General features: G+C 47.9%; 2 protein-coding genes across 2 annotated transcripts in view; both read right to left on the bottom strand.

Moving 5' to 3' along the window:
* The window catches only part of RFX8 (regulatory factor X8), a 53,504-nt gene extending 38,096 nt beyond the window's left edge, over positions 1 to 15,408 (bottom strand). The window contains exon 1 of the mRNA XM_065928865.1: positions 15,337 to 15,408. Coding sequence (XP_065784937.1) covers positions 15,337 to 15,408 — 72 coding nt within the window. The remainder of the gene's footprint in view (positions 1 to 15,336) is intronic.
* On the bottom strand, positions 4,447 to 6,883 carry LOC136164561 (dynein light chain 2, cytoplasmic). Its single transcript, XM_065929704.1, has one exon. The coding sequence runs from the start codon at positions 6,623 to 6,625 to the stop codon at positions 6,356 to 6,358; it is 270 nt and encodes an 89-aa protein (XP_065785776.1). The 5' UTR covers positions 6,626 to 6,883; the 3' UTR covers positions 4,447 to 6,355.
* Positions 15,409 to 20,720: the final 5,312 nt, after the last annotated feature.

Here is a 20,720-nt window from a genome sequence, read left to right as displayed (position 1 = left end):
ACGAGCTAAAAGAATAAGTTAGACTTGAAGTTGCAATTTGAAAATTTAGAAATAGAGCTTTCAGCTTCATCTCTTGCCAAGTTTAAACTGTATTCCCTCTTTTCTAATCATCAAGAAAATATAAATAAGTGAAATTTGGAATAACCAGACAAGTATAAAGAAGGAAACACACCACTCCAAGGAAACCACCACGTAAACTCCAATGCAGCTCACGCCTGACTTTTTCCCAAAGCCTCACTGTGCAAGTGGTTTCTGCAAGTCTACACTGGAAACACGGGCATTATCCCAATTCCTGTGTTAGCAGCCCTGCTTCCCACTTTCTTCCTCTACCTTGTACTGTAAACATTTCCCCTTGTCATTAAAAATCCCCTAAAAACAGGGAATTACGAACACTGCAAAACAGTCCATCATGCTAGTTTCCTTTTTCCAATGGGATTGGCATTTTCATTTTAAAATTTATTCATTTACTTTTCTTTTTTTTTTTTTTTTTACATTTCATCATATGGCCCACAAAGCCTAAAATATTTACTATCTGACCCTTTACGGGAATTTGCTGACATCAATTTAGATTTTTTAAAAATAGAAAAGTAAACTGACATTAAAAAATTAAAAGATGCCCCAAAAGAACTGAAAACATCTGTCCACACAAAAACTTAAATGTCAGTGTTCATAGCAGCACTAGTCACAATAGGCAAAAAGTGGAACCAACCCAAAAGTCACTCAACAAATGAATACATTAAACAAAAGATAATGGAACATTGCTTGGCCAGAAAAAGGAATGAAATGTTGATAAATATTACAACACAGATGAACCTTGAAAACATTATGCTAAGTTAAAGAAGCCAGACACAAAAGGCCACCTTTTATTTATGTGATATAATTATGATTTCGTTTATGTGATATGTCCAGACAAGGCAAATTCACAGTGACAGAAAATACATTAGGGGTTTACAGGAGTTGTGGAGGAAGGAAGAACAGTGACTCCAAGTGGGTTTCTTTGAGGAGTGATGAAAACATTCTGGAATTAGATAATGGTGATAGTTGTATAACTCTTTGAGTATATTAAAAACCACTGAATTGTATACCATCACCAAGTAGAAGGCATTTCACAGTAGGGGAAAGTTCTACATCCCAATTATTCCAAACATCCATGAGATTTTAGGTAAGTTTCTTTCCCTGTCTGGTCCTTAATTTCCTTCTCTATAATACAGATGCAATAGGACAACGTGGGAAAAGGCCAGTAGAATGAGATGTGAGGGGAGATTTGGGGGGCCTGACTTCCCAGAATCCTTTGTTCTTTCCCCAAGATTCATAATCACTGACCCTAAAAACCACTATTTTCATCATCATCATGTTCCAACTTCAAAGCACTTTCACATACATGTCAGTTGATACTCATAACCACCCTTTAGGGAAAATAGGTATTATCCCCATCTTACAGATGAAGAAATTGAACTTCAGAGTCAAATGACTTGCCAAAGTTCATACAGTGGTTAAATGTAGGAGGTGGGACTCAGTCCTAGGTTCTGTCCACACCACACTGGCCTCTCTAAAGCCCTAGACAGCAGTGTCCAGCAGTCTCATTACAAACTATACATCGCTTGGATAAAGCAAGGGAGGAGAGACACAAGGACTTGGGTCCTCCTTGGCCTTTTCCTAGGAATCTCTCTATATCGGCACGGCAGCCGTCTATGCATAGGAGTATACACGTACACTGGTGTGGACACCAAGCCCCTGGTGTCACAAAGATGTACATAAAGGCACACAGGACCTGCTCAACAGGTGACAGGTCACTCCTCATTACCAGAATGGTGGGAAAGCTGTACCTTTAGTTCAGGGGAGGCCTGAGAGTTCAGAACTCTGGGGGTCTGCTCTCTCCTAAATCTACAAGACTCATTAACCCTTCTCATGAAATTTCTAGAAGGGACAGCTCCTCAGTGCTTAGCAGACAAGAGAAATGAAGAGACAGGAGGGCCTGGGAATTATCCTCATTGCCCTTGCTGAAGTAGAGACTAGGAAAGGGAATAATAGTGAAAAAGGGCATTCAGTCCTAAACTCAGAGAACTGGACCTAAATCTCAAGGAGTATCTTGAGACAACTGCTGTCAAACCTAGGTCAGCCCTTGTTAAGTCAGTGTCTGAGCACTAGTAACACTACCAGCTATGTGTGCTTCAGCAGGTCATTCGCCCTCCCTGATTCAGTTTGCTTATCCAAAAATGTGGCTAATGACTGCTGGGGTCTAGCTCAGAGGGCATTTCAGTAGCATAAACTGAAATGCTTTAAAAATAAAATGTACTTTATGAACACTCATTCTCCCACAGCTGCCAAGGAAGAATGGCTGAACACACTTGGGGAGTAACCCATTGGCAGCTTTCCAGGGCTTGCCAGCAAGTGGGAGTCAAACCAAAGGCTAAAGTCTCTTCAGGAAAAGCCAGGTTGCCCATGTTTGCTTGCACTTTTTTTTCATTTTACCAATAACATTTATCAAGTATTTCCTACAGCATAGATGCTGTTCTGGGAGCTTGAACATAAGGCAGTGAAAGAGAAGAAATGGTTCTGCTCTCAAAAAGCTTATTTTCTACTTGTGAAAGATTAATAAATTAATGAATATCAAACACTGGCAGGTGCTGGGCTGACTTTAACTGGGTAAGGTTAATAATGATCGGGGAGTGGTACTGTTCCTATAGGATGTCAGTAGGCCCCTCTAAGAGGGTGTTTGAACAAGGACCTGAAGGAAGGGATAGTTTGGGAAACAGCCACACTTCTGGTCTAAGCTAGAGAACACTTGAGCTCTGGGGAGAGACAAGACACATTGTCAAGGGAAACAGAACTTCCTACCATGCTGGTTCGGTTTGCCTTTCTTGGATTCATTCTCTACTCTTCTTCCTGCTATGTTCCCTGGGGAGAGGGGGGGCTGACCCCTAGACTGGATCTCTGGGTCATCCTTGCCATCTGCTGCCTTTCTGTTAGGTTCAGCCAAAAGGAGGCCCCAGAAAATGGAGTACAGGATGAAAGAAATGGGATACTGATGTTCCAGCTTTCTCAGCCTAGCCACAGTTCTGACAGTGGCTGCATCCCTCTGCCACAGCTCCCATCAGCTTTCCACAGCCCTTTTGTAGTCCATCCTCCCGTGCGACCCTCCTGGGTCCCAGTGGGTAGGGGCTCATCAGGAGTCTTGCAGGATTAACCTAGGTGAGCACCAACTACCTACCTGTGCCGGAGTGCGTTGTACATAGTTGCCACCTAGACTGCCCCTCCCATCAGGATGAGGGATTTAACCCCCGAGGCACCCATCATAGATAAATTGTGGACCGTGGCCTCAGTCTCCTCCCTCAAACTCCAATTCTGTCAAATTATTCAAAACCAGCAAAGGTAGGGACAGAAATTGAGGTTCTAGAGTCCCCCCTATTACTTCCTTAGGACCTCACTGCCCTGGAGGTTTTTCTCCCTAAGATCCAGCCCATAAACTTCCTATGTGAAGGAACTTGACCTACCTAACTCCCAACACCAACAGCTCATTGCCCACTTCATTTCCTTGATAGTATTTATCACTATTTCCCTGTAGCTCAAATGGTGAAGAATCTGCCTGCAATGCAGGAGACCGGGGTTTAATCCCTGAGTCGGAAAGATCCTCTGGAGAAGGGAATACCCATTCCAGTATTCTTGCCTGGAGAATCTCATGGTTAGAGGACCCTGACAAGCTACAGTCCGTGGGGTCGCAAAGTCAGACACACCTGAGTGACTAACTCTACTATTATTCATCACTACTGGCTTTTCAGTGTATGTCAGCTCTGTCCACTAGAATGTACATGTCACAAAAGACAAGAACTTCCCTGTTTTATTCTTTGTGAACAGCATCTTAGGCTTAAGTATAAAACTCAAATGTTTCTCAGTGAATGAGAACAGAAATGAGTATAAAGCATCTCTGCTCCCTAACACCCTCCACAAGGATTATAGCCGTAAGCCTAGACAAACGGCCTGGGCAGCTATTCCCAGAAGCATCTCAGTACTGCTGGCTTCTCCAGGTGTATGTGGGGAGGAGCCCCAAGCGAGACAAGCAGATAACCCAGGAGCCAGAGAACCACTCAGGTTCCATCTTGCTAAAGGCCCTCAGCTTCTCCATTCCTGAATGGCTAGAGAAGGATTTAGCTAAAAGACATGGTCTTCCAGTCTCAGAATCTATCATACAGAAGAATCGAAATGCAGCTCACCAAACCATCTCCACCAATGACCCAAGAAATCTTGTGGGTGAGTGCTGCTGGTTATTTTCCTTCACTTAAGGGCCCCAAGCCTTGGCCCTCCAACTAAGACCAGATTCAGACCAATCAGTATCTCTTTAGCCCCATTCTGCTCCACACTATATACCCACCCCACCCCTTTGTGGCACCACTGCCACCAACCAAGCCATCCCCCTTCAACCCCCAAAGAAACCCAACAGATCAGAAGTGCATCAATTGACCTTTAATGTCCAAAAGAGGCGTGGATGCAGAGCACAGGAGATGTGGCGGGGTCTCAGCCCCAGCTCCAGAAATGAGGGAGAGATGAACACAAACTAGACATTTCCAACTGGCCACACAAGTCTGGGAGGGCAGGGGGAAACAGATCTAGACATTCATAAAAAAATAAAACCTAAAATCAAGCACTCAGCATTGTGCCCACCAAACGATTTGATATGGGGAACTCACTCACCATCCAAGTCCCCACCCTCCCCTGTCAGCATCAAAAAGAAAGCTCAGTACACACTAAAGGCTTGGGAAGGGGGCATTCTCCTGCCTCCCTACCAACCCCAAGGATGGACTTGGAAGAAAAAGAGAATGAGCTAAATCCCAAACCCCCCACAGGATCAACCCTACACATGAGAGTTTTCAATGCAATTTATAAGAATCAATAGCTCAATCAGCAATGACTTCCCCCCCCCGCCCCATCCCCCACCCCATCCCTTTTGATCCACAGATAAGATTTTCCCAGCACTCCCCTTGGAATCTCCTACCACTAGTGACCCTGCTCCATCCCCAAATTCCTGGCTTCACCACTGCAAGACTGACCTCCTCTGAAGTTCCCCCAAAGCCCCTCAACAGCCCTTTATCACTTCCATCCTGCCTCCCACAAGAGGCTGCCACCATTCACAAAGTCACTTTCCCTCATCACTGAGACTAGGCTCCAGAATAGATGGTAGCATGGCCACCTCATAATGGGCTATCCTCCTAAAGCCCTCCTGGGAGCAGATGGCCATAGGGCAAGCAGTGTCTAGGCCAGATGGTTGAGGGGGGTGATACCTATACTCACCCCCAAAACAGATGCCCCAGAGGTTAACATAGGTCCACTTATCTACTCATATACCCGAGAGATTCCACAGTCCTGCCCCTCCCTCCCCTCTACCCCAAACCAAGATACACACACACATTCACACACATATACAGAGGAAAATCAAGGGAAACATTGATTTGGTTTGATTGCTAAGACCTAACTAAGAACTAGTCATCAGAAATTCCCTTGCCAGCCAACTAACAGGGGCTGCTCTAAGAGAACTCCAGAGGAATGAGAAAACCAAGGGCTAAGCAGGGAGCAGACAGAAGGAGGGAAGAATGAAAACAAAACAAACAAACAAAATCGAGCTAATCCTACCCTCAACATCCTCCAAGCATGAGCTCTGGCAGGAAGAATAAAAGAAGGTAATCCACAAAGACACAGCCCTTACTTACAAACTCTTCTGACAAAGACAGCAAGACAAGTCTGCTCCCCAGTCCCACACACCACAGACAAACACGTCTCAGGGCCCCTTAAAGAATCCAGCCCCAACCCCTGCCCCAAGCCGTGGAATCACAGTTCAGTGGAATATTCTCCCTGGTACTAGATCAATCCCCCTACCCTCCGTCCTATCCCTCTCTCCTTGTCAATCCTAACACTGTCCCTCCCGCAGCCTCCCTGGCCCTCCTAAAGCAGCATCCACCACCAGGAAGAGGCAGCTGCAGTTTTAGTTCCACCTCCAGAAACCTATTTCTTTCCCCCAGCCCTCCTAGTCTTACAGGCTTTGTTGAGGGCTTTTTATTTGTATAGGGAGAGAAAGAGAAAAGGGAGGAGTGGGAGAGATTTCCTAGTGCAATACAACCAAAAAAAAAAAAAAAATTTAAGTCTTGAAAAATAAACATAAAGCAGCCTTCTTCCCCAGGCAACTAAACAGAAAGAAGTTTGGTTTTGTTTACTGCGACATACACATGAAATCGAGTATACAGTCCATGCAGTAGCACAGCCATTGGAGAGGACATCCTGATGCTGGCCCCAGTGCAAAACAGTCCCAGCAACGCTGACTGCTTGCCATTGCTGCCGCCGCCACTGACACCTTCACTGTGGCCACCTAGCCTGACTTGAAGAGGAGGATTGCAACTTGACCCAAGTAAAAATAGATGAAGTGCTTTGTCTCATGTGTAACGTAGCTGCCAAAATTTCGGCCCACGATACAGTGCCAGGTAGGGTTATATTTCTTGTCAAATTCCTTCTTGATATAGGCAGCAATGTCCTTCTCTATGTTGTACTTCTCCATAGCCTGCGTGGCACAGTCAACGGCATCTTGTTGCATGTCCTCAGACATGTCTGCATTCTTGATCACTGCCTTCCGGTCAGACATGGTGACACTTCACAGAGGCGAGTTCTCGCGGGGCCCCGGGGGAGCAGCGATGGCCTGAGGCAGAGCGCGGGCAGGGCGGTGTCCCTTCGGCTCCTCCGGCAGCAGCCGCCGCCGCCGCGGTCTCCGGCTCCCGCAGGCCCGGGCCGAGCGCTCGCGCCGCCGCCGTCCGCCCTAGAGCTTTCCTGGCCGCCCGCGCTCCGCCTCGCGCCCGCCGACCCGCCTGCTCCGCGCTGGCGCCTCGCAGCTCCGCTCCGCTCTGCCGCTCTCATTTACTTTTCATTTGAAAGATTTTGCTAGCAAATGTTACAAAATATTAAATGAGAGTTATTTCTGACTCAATGTTTCCTCTCCCCATCATTTATTAATTTATTTTTGGCCATGCCAAGTGACTTGTAGAATCTTAGTTTTCCGACCAGGGATCAAACCTGCATTGGGAGGGTAGAGTCCTAACCACTGCACCACCAGGGAAGTCCCCATCCCCACTATCTTTAAACAAAAAAAACTATTTCTTTTTAACTGAAGGATGCTTGTTTTACAGTACTGTGTTGGTTTCTGTGAAACATCGACATGAATCAGCCCTCAGTATGCGTATGGTCTCCTTCCTCCTGAGCCTCCCTCCCACCTCCCTCCCTACCCACTATCTTTCTCATGTACATTCTGTTAGCACTGATATCATATCTATGACCAATTACATTTTTAAAAAACCAGAAGTCTGTTCTGTCTAAAGGTCCGTGACAAACATAGTATCCAAGTGCATGACTGTTGAAAAGGGAAATCCCGTATCCTGGTAAAATTACAAAACGACAGAGCAGGAAGGCAGGATGTTCCAGGCGGCCATGTGATGATTTCTTCCATATTGTCTATGTCTCTGGGTCTGCCTGCCTCTCTCTTTTATTCTCAGCTTCCAAGTGGGAGGATTGGAGTGTCATGAAACATTTCTCCTTGTCTGCCTCAGACCCTACCTCTTCCTACAGGAAGGCTTCCTCACTTTCCCCCGCCCACGCCAGACCGGGTGTGGAGGCTCAGAAAGGGAGGGGAGGGCAGGTCTGGAACATTATTTTTTTCCATAGTTACTTTACATATATTTTAATTGGAGTATAATTGCTTTAGGTCTGGCACAATTAACACCAAAGTCACGAGGCCAAATCAAGGAAGAAGAACCTAAACTGACGGAAACATAAGTGACAGGAGAGAGCTCCTCAGAGCCTCAGGGCTTCCCTCCCTCACAGCTGCCTCAGACCCACCCTCACTCAGAGCTCCCTCAGACCCTCTCTTCCTCAGAACTCAGAGCAACAAACCTCCAGAGCGCCCTCACCCTCGCACCCTTTTCCACTCAGAGCTCCGGAGGACCCTTCCTCACTCAGCGCTCCCGAGGACCCACCGTCACTCAGCGCTCCCTCGGAGCCTCTTCATCACAGCGCCCTCAGAGCTTCCCTCACTCAGAGCTGCCTCAAAAAAACCCCTCATCAAGAGATCCTATAGAGGCTCTCTCTTTCACAGCTCCCTCAGACCCTCAGACCCGCTGTCCCTCAGCGCTCCCTCAGGGCCTCTCTTCACCACAGCTCCCTTGGACCACCAGACCCTCCCTCACTCCAGCTCCCCCAGACTCTCCCTCCCCCAGCCCTCCCTCAGAGCCTTGCTCGCTCAGGGCTCCTTCAGACCTTATCTTGCTCACAGTTCCCTCAGAGCCTCTCTCCCTCGGGGCTCCCTCAGATCACCCCTCGACCTGTGAAGAGTGGGTAGGATGGGGTGGTCCAATCACCTCAGACCCTGGGGAAGAAGACTCAAGAATTAGCGTCAAGGACTGATGTTGAGGCCCCTGCGTTCAATGTCTGGCTTGGGCACAGGACTCCAAGTCAGCGAGAGACAGCTGGCCAGTGGCCTTGGGGGCAGGCCGAGGCGTCTGGTCGCTGCCCTGGCTCCAACACACCCACAGCCTATTCAAGACAAGAATGGCTGAGAAGCTTCCATAGCCAGACGCTGGCCACATAAAGATAAAGAGCTGACAGGTAGGGGACGTCCCCGGCAGTCCTGTGGTTAAGAGTTCACCTTCCAATGCAGAGGGTGCGGGTTTGATTCCTGGTCAGGAAGCTAAGATCCCACATGCTTCACTGCCAAAAAACCAAAACATGAAACAGAAGCACTATTGTAACAAGTTCAATATAAACTTAAAAAAAAAAAAAAAAAGGTCTACATTTAAAAAAATCATTAAAAAAAAGAGCTGACAGGTGAGAGGCCCCAGATTCTGCCTAGCAAGGACCCAGGATGGGCAGTTAGGCTTTGGAATGAGTCATTCACTAAAGCCAGGGATGCATTCTAGAATATTCTCAAGGGTTGCCCTGCAGAAGCCACCGGGGGAACCGGGAGACAAGGGTCTGCCTAGCCCCCAAATGTGATGATGTGTGGTAGAAACTTTTCATCCACTTTTACTTCTCCCAAAACCCAGAGAGGTGGCGGGAGAGGGGAGGGAGGAAAAGGAGGTCCCCATTCCTAGTAGTCTGCTCATGAGAAGCCTTGCTGGAGGATTGGGGAAACCATTCCACTTTAACCTCAGCTCAGAGCGTGGATGTCACATGGGGCTGGACCTTGTTAGACAGGTACCCTCAGGCAAACTAGCATGACAATGGGGCTTTGTATGCCCAAGGATTTCTAGGGAGGTCAGGCTGCATCTCTGGACAATGAGGCCATGGCCAACATTTGCCTTCTTTAGTACACGTTTCTCGAATCTCCACATTTTCTATTAAGGGAATGTATTATTTCATAATCAGAAAAGCATCAGGAAATGTTACTTCAAAAAAAAGGAAGTCAGCGTTTGGGAAGTTTCCTCATCCATGTAAGCCTGTTACTTGCACTGGGAGTGAGATGACCCGTCATGTACCCGGGACTGTGGAGCAGAAGGAGAAACACCCCAACATCTGCACAGGAACTTGTGTGGAACCTGGAATCAATTCCATTCCCAGGGGAGGAGGCAGGAAGTGAGAAGTGGGTATTTTGTTGTTTCTCTTGTAAACAAGCTTTGGGATCACATCCTTTTCCCCTTCCTCTCCCTTCTTTGAGTCACATATTCAGCAACTCAGAGTCCCTTTCCAAGACCAGCACCACCAAACTGGCTCATTCTCTGGGCAAATTCCCAACAGGAACTGAAAGCCAGGACCCCAATGTCTTGGGGGATGGATTTGAAGGGAAGTCGGAAGATCAAAAATGCTGGACAAATGCCCTCCATCGCATACCAGAGGCTTTTTCACACTTCCTTCAGAACACTGCAGTGGGACCACCCTGGAGGAAAAACAACTGAGAAGAAAATCGAAGACAGGTTTTGAACAGGAGCCTGAGGTTTCTTAAAAAAGGAGGCAGGGATGATCCAGAGCCCAAATGTGTCAAGCTCAAGTCGCCCCACTCCCATCTGATAAGGCTGCCAGATAAGGAAAGTGCTGTAGTGCTAGGATGCCCAGACTCAAAAGCCTTAGAGGAAATGTCCCAGTGTGTTGAGTGATGAAAGGGCAAAATGTGGGCTGAGTGATAAGACAGCTGGGGAGTTCCTGGTGGGTTGGAAAACCTCACCCAGAGACATCCAGGGAGCTCCAGACCTAACACCTCGTTCGTGCCCACATCACTTTTGATTTATCGAGGGAGGGATACGTGTGAGCTTCAGCAGTTGACATGGCTGGATGACTCTGAGTCTAGAAGATTCAGCAGGTCAGAACTAAGAAGCTACAACTTGGAATAAGGAAACAGCCACTCTTGGGTTCCAACACCCATCTGTGTTGACAACAATCTGATAACAAGGACAAAATATTCTATTTATCTGGAGTGTTTTACAGTTTACAAAGCAGTTTTGGGAGGCCTGTGGCCAGTCTCTCAGTGTTGTCCGACTCTTTTGTGACCCCCAGGACTGTAGCCCACCAGGCTTCTCTGTCCATGAGATTTCCCAGCAAGAATACTGGAGTGGGTTGCCATTTTCTACTCCAGGGGATCTTCCCAACCCAGGGATTGACCCCGAATCTCCTGTGTCTCCTGCATTGGCAGGTGGATTCTTTATCACTGAGCCACCTTCTAATTCGTGTGAAAAAAAAATAGTGAAGGGTTACTTTTGCTGACCACAAGCTTTAAACCAACATAATGGCAGCAAAGGATAAAAAGGTTAGTACCCAAAAAAGTAAAAAAAAAAAACATAAAAATAAAAGCTTCATCCTGAGCCCTCCCGAGACACTGAGTTGTACCCCTGGGGAACCTATCTTTGAAGAGAAACACCAATAAATTGAAGTCATAATGAAACAAATGGGCAGGGAAGTTAAAAGTTGGGAGCCAAGAATATTCAGTGGAGAAGTGAATATCAGTGCTTTGGAAACATCACTGGAATTCACTGAATTGCCCATGGGAGCCCAGTAGGAGCCATTATTTCAGAAAATGATGTCAAAGAACCCATCGGCTTGCAAATTCACCCCCAGGCACACACCCAAGAGAACAGCTCCACGTGTAAAGTAGCAGACACATGTGAATGTTCACAACAGCAAAACTGGAACCAACCCAAATGCTCATCAACAGGAGAGCGAACGAGTCAACTGAAATATTACACAGCCATCAAATGAATGCAGAGGAGTCTTAATGTAAGAGTAAGTGGAACAAGTCCCCAAAGATGATACATAACATGATCTTCCTTCTAAAAAAAGTTCAAGCCACAAAAATTAAAACTGGGTTTTTTAAAAGAAATGCAATCCATAAAAAGTCAAATAGAGAACACCAAAGATTGTATGATCTTGCTTATACATGGAATCTAAAAAACAGTGACAAAACAAAAGCAAAACTAAAAACAAACAAACAAAAAAACTCACTGATCACAGAGAACAGACTGGTTGTTGCCAGAGGTCACAGGAGGGGTAGGGCATGGTTTAAGGGGATCAAAAGTTTAAGAAAAAAAGAAATGATATAAATGTACTAAGATTCTTTTTTCAAAGGCAAGAAAGGGACTTCCCTGGTGGTCCAGGTAAGACTCCACGCTGCCCATGCAGGGGCGCGGGTTCCATCCCTGGTTGGGGAACTAAGCTCCCACATGTTGCACAATGCAGCCAAAAATTTTTTTAAAAAAATTTTAAGGCAAGATAATGATGAAGGGATTGATGGTTCCCAGGAACTGGGGAAGGCAGGGAGAGGGGTTTCTGGCCACATGGTTCCTACAGCGTGGTGGATTCACAGATGCTTATCACGTTGTTTAAAAGAACAGAAGAACCAGAGAGAATCAGGCTGTGAGTGGGTGGAAGGTGAGGGCATGTCAGGAGCCAGTTCCACTCTGTCCACTGAGGAACACTGAGAAAGGCGGCAGACAGGAAGGGAAGAAAGACGGGAAACCGGAGGGAAGCTGGACTGACACCTCTGTGGCCCAGGAGCAGGCTCCTTATCCCCAGGTCACTGCAGCACCAGCTAGGGGGCTCCTGTGGGGGTCTGGTCCTGCAGGCTGTGAGCTGCCCCCAGGCCTGCAAGGAGCCAGGCGGCCTTCCATCTGCCTGTGCTCTGCTTGCCAAGCACGGATCCTGGGCAAGGACTGTTTGCCCAGGGGAAGAGTCACTTCCTTGTAACAGATGCATAGGAACACGCTGCCCCCTCACAGCTCTGAGTCCCAGGCCTGCCTCTGCCCCGAGAGGGCATTCTGTTCTCATATAAAGCTCCCAGCTGGAGGTGACTTTGAAGGGCTTGTCATTGGATATGGAGTTGGACCAGTGACCTCCAAGGTCTTTTGGAAGTACAAGGATAATTTTGAGGGAATAACAGGTGGAAAGAGGTCTGAATTAAGTCAATTGAATGAAGTCAACTGCCCAAGCGTTGTAGTAGGCTGTGGGAACCTTGACCTTAGTCATTTGTGGTTTGTTCCTTGACTTCTAATGCTACCTGCCATGGCTGATGGCTGTCACAAGACCAAGCATTAAAGATGCCAACTGTTTCCTCCCACCCACCCATCCTTCCTGCAGGCCTCTCTTGCTTGCAGATTAAGAGTCAGGCCCTGGGGCAGAAGGTCAAGTAAAGCATCTTGGGAAGCAAGCACCATACAAGCAGCCATCGTGGGAAATCGTGACACCGGGGGAGGAAGCTGGCTTCTGGGATGGGGCCTGGAGCAGGTCTGGAAGGAGAAGCAGCATCATTGTGGTTTACAGACACACCAGAGGGAGAGAGGAGATGCCTGGTGACTTAGAATCTAGTCTAGGTTGTCTGAGAGGGGACCCACCAGTCACATGTGGCCACTCAGCACTTGAAATGGGCTGGTCTGATTGATGGGCTATACATGGGAAGGGTCCATACGGTCAAGGCTATGGTCTTCCCAGTAGTCATGTGCGGTTGTGAGAGCTGGATGGTAAAGAAGGCAGAACACCAAAGAATTAACACCTTTAAACTGTGGTGCTGGAGGAGACTCCTGGAAGTACCCTGGAGAGCAAAGAGATCAAACCAGCCAATCTTCAGGGAGATGGACTCTGAATACTCACTGGAAGGACTGATACTGAAGCTGAAGCTCCAGTATTTTGGTCATCTGATGCGAACAGACAACTCACTGGAAAAGTACCTGATGCTGGGAGAGATTGAGGGCAGAAGGAGAAGAGGGCGTCAGAGGATGAGATGGCTGGACGGCAACACTGATGCAATGAGTATGAACTTGGGCAAATTACGGGAGATGGTGAGGGACAGGGAGGCCTGGTGTGCTGCAGTCCATGGGGTCGCAAAGAGTCGGACATGACTAGGTGACTGAACAACAGCAACATGTAAAATAACGCATCTGATTTTTGAGATCAAGCATGAAGAATGGACAAAACAACTCAGGGAGTTTTAAATACTGATTCCATCTTGAAACGATAGTATTTTGAATATTTGGGTTGAAATTTAAAACTTATAAAATTAATTTCACCTTAAAAACTTTTAAAAGGAGGATCTAGAATATTTAAAAATTATATATCTGGCTCCTATTACATTTCTATTGGGCAGCACTAGATTCCATGAGGTCTGGTCAAACTTTTTGCAGTTGGATTAAATGAGATATCCCTCTAAAAAAATTCTCCTTTTGAGACCTTTGATGGTCCAGTGGTTAAGAATCCACCTTCTAATGTAGAGGATGAAGGTTTGATCCCTGCTCAGGAACTAAGATCCCACATGCCATAGGGCAATGAATCCCAAGTGCTGCAATCAGAGAAGCCCACATGCCACCATGAGGACCCAGTGCAGCCAAAATAAAATTTAAAAAATGATAATAATCAAAATTCTCCTTTTAACTTGCTTTGAGTGAATTCTGTCTATTCTTGAAAACCAGATTGAAAGTAAATATGATGCAATGTGAAAGTTATTATTGTTATTTTAATAACAATTAAGCTCTGTGATTCTATTAATTCTTTCCATCAGTAAATCCTACTGGCTGTCTTCCAAATACACCCAGGATTTGACCCCTACACACCTAGGCTTCTCCCACCTCCCAGAGTTGAGCCTCTGATCCTCTCTCCCTGGTCTCTGCCCTCCAACCACTGCAGCCTCCTTGCTGTGTCAGCCCCCTCCTGCCTCGCATCTTTCACATTGGCTCTGCCTGCTCTACTCTTTGCTCATATAGCCCCATAGTCACTGCTTCATCTTCTGGAAGTCTGGACTCAAATGTTACTTCTTGCCTCCCCTCAAATTACAGGCCTTCCCCTAACACACACCCCCGTATACACACGCACACAGACACACACACGGACCCTTTACTCCTTCTACTCTACTTAGCATTTACACAGTCTAATAGACGATATATTTTATATTCTTCATCTGTCTCCAGCAACTATAATATATTAATAATAAACGCAGGACTGCCCCAGTGGTCTAGTGATTAAGAATCTGCCTGCCAAGGTAGGGGACATGGGTTTGACCCTTGGTCCGTCCGGGAAGATTCCACATGCCACAGACCAACTAAACCCATGTGCCACAACTAGAGGCCGAGCTCTGCAACAAGAGAAGCCACTGCATTGAGAAACCTGAGCATCACAAGCAGACAGTAACCCTGGCTTGCTGCAACTACAGAATGCCCACATGCAGACAAAATAAATACATAAATAGAGTAAATTTAAATTAAAAAATAATAAGTGCAGTGAAGGCAGGAACTTCTCTCTGTTCTCTGTTAACCGCTGTACTCTCGGCATCTAAAACAGTGCATGTCGTAGCAGTTGCTCAATGAATACTTGTTGGACATAGAGGGTCTCAGATGGGCCATCCTTGCGCTAACATTAGATGCGTATTGTGTGGTCTAAACAAAGCCCCTGACAGAGCTCTTCACCTCCAGAGGAAACCTTTGGGAACCCAAGAGTTCTCTAGATATGAGCAAATTGTGGGAAGGATCAGCTGTTTGACCTCACAAGGCAGCTCTTAGCGCTTGTGGGGTCCTGAGCTGTGGCACGTCCATGCAGCGAACAGTGACCCGGCAAGCCTGGCTGGGTGCTGGGGGTGTCTGGGGCTGCCAGACCTGTGTTCTCTCTGGTGAATGTAACCCCACCCCTTCCCTTTCCTGGCCCCTCACTATGAAGTGTGGACAAAGGATGGGAAGGCTTTGGGAAGGTGTGAGGAAGTAGGCTAACCATCTGGCTGGTTTCCAGGGTGAAGCCGGTTATATCCACTTAGACCCAAATAAATTCCAGCATTTCCTCATCGATTATTAATAACTTGCATACTTTTTCACTCAGTGGACACTGTATTTTTATCTTCACACATACCTTCCCAAACATGGCTGGGTTGACTTGGTTCTGAGCATTCTGCCCACAGGTCTCCACATATATCTCATACATGAGGCAGCGAGGCACACTGTATCCTTCGCAGATGCAGAAATTGTCAACCAACCTGGGGGTGGGGTGGGGAGGAAGAGCAGGAAGAGGAGGTTGGCATCAGTGTTTCTAGAGCGGGACGCTTTGATAAGGGTCAGAGACAAGGGTGGATCTAACTAAATGAAATATGCTTAGTTTATTGAATGAATGCAATGGCTCATCTGCCAGTATCTGCCATGTACCCTTTTGTGCTTAGCCCAGAGTTAAGTATCAATATGTTGATTGTGATTTTGGACTTTCCACATGGTGCAGTATTGTTGCTTTTATATCTTTTTTGTGTGCAGGCATATTAGAAAGAAGCCCAAATTATTGCATTCAGCAGACACTGCTTCAGGTGACTTTACAAAGGTGGCAGCGCCAAGATCTCTGTAACTATGACATAGAGGTTTATTTACTCACCAGGACACAAAACAAGGCCACTCCCCCTCCCCCCATAGAGTCAGCACCCCTGGGGGTGACAGCTGGAGCCCATGTGGCTTCCTAGTGCCCATGTGCCTGTGACCTGGGACATGTGTGCACAGCCCTCCCCTCCCCTCTTTCTCTGAAACCGTTGTTTACATAACTTTTAAACCCAAGTGACTTAGGGCAGCCACTATATTTTGATTCATCTTTAAAAATTAATTTGTATTGAAGTGTAGTTGATTTACAGTTACATAAGTTTCTGTTGTACAGCAAAGTAAACTGGCCATGAAGTGTTAGTTGCGACCCATGGACTGTGGCCCACCAGGCTCTTCTGTCCCTGGGGTTTTCCAGGCAAGAACACTAGAGTGGGTAGCCATTTCCTTCTCCAGGGGATCTTCCTGACCTAGGGACTGAAACTAGATGGCTCAGACGGTAAAGAACTAGCTATACGTATACCTATATCCCTTCTTTCTTGGATTTCTTTCCCATTTAGGTCACCACAGACCCCTGAATAGAGTTCCCTCTGCTATGCAGTAGGTTCTCATTAGCTATCGATTTTATACATACTATCAGTAATGTATATGGGTCAATTCCAATCTCCCAATTCATCCCACTGACTTTCCCTCCTTGGCAAAGCCAGCACAGTTCTTAAAACACAGAAGCATTTTTTAGCAGGGAATTTACCAACAATGTGAGTTTCCTTTGTAGCTTAGTTGGTAAAGAATGTGCCTGCAGTTCAGGAGACCCGGGTTCGATCCCTGGGTCGGGAAGATCCCTTGGAGAAGGAAATGGCAACCCACTCCAGTCTCCTTGCCTGGAAAAATCCCATGGACAGAGGAGCCTGGTGGGTGGCAGTTCATGGGGTCGCAAAGAGTCGGGCATGACTGAGCGACTAACACTTTACAAACAAAGCATCTCCTTTCTTACTGATGACCTATGGCTTATTTTCTGGGATGAGGCACACTGAGGCCAAAACTGACTTTCCTTGCAAGCTAAAGGCCACACTTGTTAATCCCATCTGCTTCGTGGAAGGAGGAAAAGTCAACATATGGGGATGGAGGGGAGCTTTGACCCTGTCTTGATTTCCTTAGGTAACAAATCACCATAGGCCAGGTGGCTTTAAGCAACAGAAATATATGCTGTCACAGTTGGGGGAGCTGAAAGTCCAGAAACCAGGTGTCAGCCGAGTCGGTTCCTCCTGAGGCTTTGAGGAGCGTGTGCTCTGTCCTTCCCTCCTCGCTGCTGCAGACACCAGGAACCCTTGGCCTTCTTTGGCTTGCGGATGCTCCCCTCAGTGCCCCCAAGTCCAGTGAGATCTCCTCTTAACTGGCTACATCTGCAAAGACCATCTTCTAACATCCTCCAGGACGCTAGGCTGGCTCTGTTACAAACGGAGGGGTTCTGTTTTGTTTGTTTTTTAACTGTTCATTGTTTAAAATTCTGATAAAATATATATAACATAAAGCGTATTTTAAACTGCAGAGTTCAGTGCCATTAAGTATCTTCTCATTACTGTGAAATTGTTGATGCCTTGTAGTACATCACCACCCATCCAGAGAATTCTGGCTGTCTCACAAAACTAAAACTCTATACCAGCCAGAAACACTCTCCATTCCCTCCCCTTGCCCGTGTGTGTGCGTGTGCATACTAAGTCACTTCAGTCATGTCTGACTCTTTGTGACCCCTACGGACTGTTGTCCATCAGGCTACACTGTCTATGGGATTCTCCAGGCAAGCTGGAATGGGTTGCCGTGCCCTCCTTCAGGGGACCTTCTTGATCCAGGGATCGAACTCTCATCTCTTCAAGTTTCTTGCATTGGGAGGCAGGTTCTTTACTGCTAGCACTTCCTGGGAAGCCCCCCAGCCCCTGCCAACCACCATTCTTCTTTTTGTCTCAACGAATTTGACTCCTCTCGGTGCCTCATATACGTGAAATCATACAGTGTTTATCCTTTTGGAACTGGCTTATTTCATTTAGCATAATGTCCTCAAGGTTCATCCATGTTGCTGTCTGTGTCAGAATTTCCTTCCTTACTATATCTGAAAAACAGTGCATTGTATGTATAGACCACATTTTGTTTATCCATCCATCCATTGATGGGACACTGGGGTCTCTTCCATCTCTGACTATTGTGCATAATGCTGCTATGAACACGGGGGTACAAATATCTGTTCCAATCCTTGTTTTCAAGGGGAATTGCTGGATAACACAGTGGTTCTCTTTTCAATGTTTTGAGGAATCGCTATAATTTTCCATAGTGGTTGCACCAATTTACATTCCACCGACAGTGCACAAGGGTTCTAATTTCTTCATGCCATCCAACCATCTCATTCTGTCATCCCCTTCTCTTTCTGCCCTCAATGCTTCCCAGCATCAGGGTCTTTTGCAATGAGTCAGCTCTTTGCATCAGGTGGTCAAAGTATGGGAGCTTTAGCATCAGTCCTTCCACTGAATATTCAGGGTTGATTTCCTTTAGGATTGACTGGTTTGATCTCCTTCCAGTCCAAGGGACTCTCAAGAGTCTTCTCTAGCACCTCCTAGACTGGATGCCTAAAGAGCAGTCCTCCTGGGAAAATTCTGCCCCTCCTCACCTCCTGCCCTCCCAAGCTTGAAGAGCTCAGCCCCACCCTGGGATCCCAGGCCTGCAGGGGCAGAACTGGTGACACAGGACTTGAACACCATCCTGCTTTCAGGGCACCAGCTTTGCGGGCATCCTGAATCCCACCAGTTTACAGATGACCCGAGGAGAAGGGCCAGGTATGTTTTTGAATCTCTAATCATTCTTTCTAGTCTCTAGACTTTTTCCAGTCCTAGAAAGTCTAATTGACTAAAGGGTGGCCTGAAAATTGACAATGGCCTCCTCAGAGCCCTTTTTGTAAGGAGGTTGCTGATATGATGAGGGGTCTGAGTAAGTGTGAAAGAAGCAGAGTCCTGCGGTGTAACACTTTGAAAATACTGTGTGTGCTGTGGTTATTGTTTTCAATATTTTTAAATTATTTTAAAACATTAAAAAATATTTATTCTCTTGATTTTCTCTCTTATGCCAGAGAAAAGACATCAAGAATCTCCTTTTGGAGAAAAGCGGTGACCAATTAAGACTTTTTGGGTTCCAATCACAAACACATTGTTCATTTTTCTATCTCACCTACTGAAACTTTTCAGAAAGTCTTTCTTGAGAAATACGCCTTAAAACTTAAAAAGAGAAGTAATCAGCTGTCTACGCATTGTTCACCTTCTAAAGGGAAGGTTTTAGGGCTGGTTTCAATTATTTTATTACCTAGGAAGAGCTACAAACCCCCGAGTTCATCAGTCCCAAGGGTTGGCAGTGCTTTTCTTCAGGTTTCTTCTTCCTCTATTTAAATAGCCAGAAGTGAACTTCACAAGCAAATGTGCAGCGCATTGTCAGCGCTAAAAAAACGGCTTTGCCTTAGAGAACTTCCCAGGGGGAACGGCACATTCAGAAAACACACCTCCTCTCCTGGCCTAGCTGGGTGCTCTCCACGTACATGGAAGCCCAGACCCACCAACAAGCCCCTCCAGGGCGGGCTGGATTACTTCCTGCAGGGAAGTGTGACCAACGTGGGGAGCCCCCAGGTGGGAGACCCCCATGGCCCATGGTGTGCGTGTGTGTGACAGAGGCCAACAAGGGAGCCCCCAGGTGGGAAAACCAAATGACCGATAGTGTGTGTGTGTGTAGTCCCATCCCACCAGCAGTAAGTGGGAAACCACAGGGCCCATCGTGTGTGTGTGTGTGTGTGTGTGTGTGTGTGTGTGTGTGTGTCTAGACCCATCCCGCCAGCGTTAGAAAGCGCTGGCCCTTCCTGCGTGTGAACAGCTGTCCTTTCGAGCCTTTTATTCGCCCCGGGCGCAGGCAGCGGCCCCCGGCACTTGGCCGGAGGTCCCAGGGGCAGCAGCGGAGGGAGCTGAGCCCCCTTTCCTCGCCCCGCTCTCCCCTCCCACCCGCCGGGCGCCCCCCGCCCCCGGGCCGCTCACCACTGGATGATGCCGCTGTGCAGGCCCCGGCCGCCCGCGCCGCCCACCGGGGAGGTCGGTACGCCCTCGGCCATGGCTAGACCTGCCCGCGGCGGAGGACTCGCCGAGGAGGCGAGTCCGCAGCGGCACCGTCGGGCCGCCGCCGCTCCTTGGTGTTTACTTTAGAACCGCCCGCGCGGGGGTCGGGAGGAGGCGCGCGGGGGCGTGGGGGCAGCGAGGTGCTGGGGACCTCGGGGGTCCGCAGGGCGCGTGTGGAGGTCGAGGCAGGGGCGGGGGACCTCGGGGGCGGGGCGCGCATGGGGGGCGCGAGATTGGAGGAGGGCTGGAGAGCGCGGGGTGGGGGGATGCTGCGGGCCGTGGGGGGACGCGTAGGGAGCTGGGCTGGGGGCCTGCGGGGGTCTGGGGACCCCCGAACCTGTGGTGGCTTTGGGCCACGCCCCGCGCCTGCTGGGAAGGTTTGAGGGGCGGTGTCCTCGCCTCTCCCAGGATGCAAAGACGGTAGAACAAATACACGTGGAGCTCTCCCGCTTCCAACCAATCAGACAAGGTTGCAACACACAGAACCCAGTGCACGCACCGAGTTCAAGTCAGGTCAGGGCATCTGATGAACGGTGCTCCTCAGCCTTGACTGCGCTTTGGAGTTACTTCGGCACGTTTCAAAGATGCAACCTCCCAAGGGTCTGGGGTTTGAGGGGAAGGCCTGCTCAAGCCCGCTTTTATAAGCTCCTCAGAGGTTAGTGATGCTAACCTGCGACCTGGGGTGAGAACCTCTGGTGCTGGGAATTGGAGGGAGGGGAGGTGGGGGCGACTCGAACTGGAGCCTAGTGAGACCCCCTGCCCTAGACGAGCCCCTGGACCTGCAGCCCTGCCTTGGCGGTCC

Source organism: Muntiacus reevesi, chromosome 3 (assembly GCF_963930625.1).
Source record: "Muntiacus reevesi chromosome 3, mMunRee1.1, whole genome shotgun sequence".
Classification (NCBI taxonomy): domain Eukaryota; kingdom Metazoa; phylum Chordata; class Mammalia; order Artiodactyla; family Cervidae; genus Muntiacus; species Muntiacus reevesi.
Note: the sequence above shows the minus strand (reverse complement) of the source record. Positions and strands in the feature narration are given on the sequence as shown.

What these genes read in the sequence shown, in the direction of transcription:
- LOC136164561 (XM_065929704.1), bottom strand. Translation starts at nt 6,625, where the DNA reads ATGTCTGACCGGAAGGCAGTGATCAAGAATGCAGACATGTCTGAGGAC.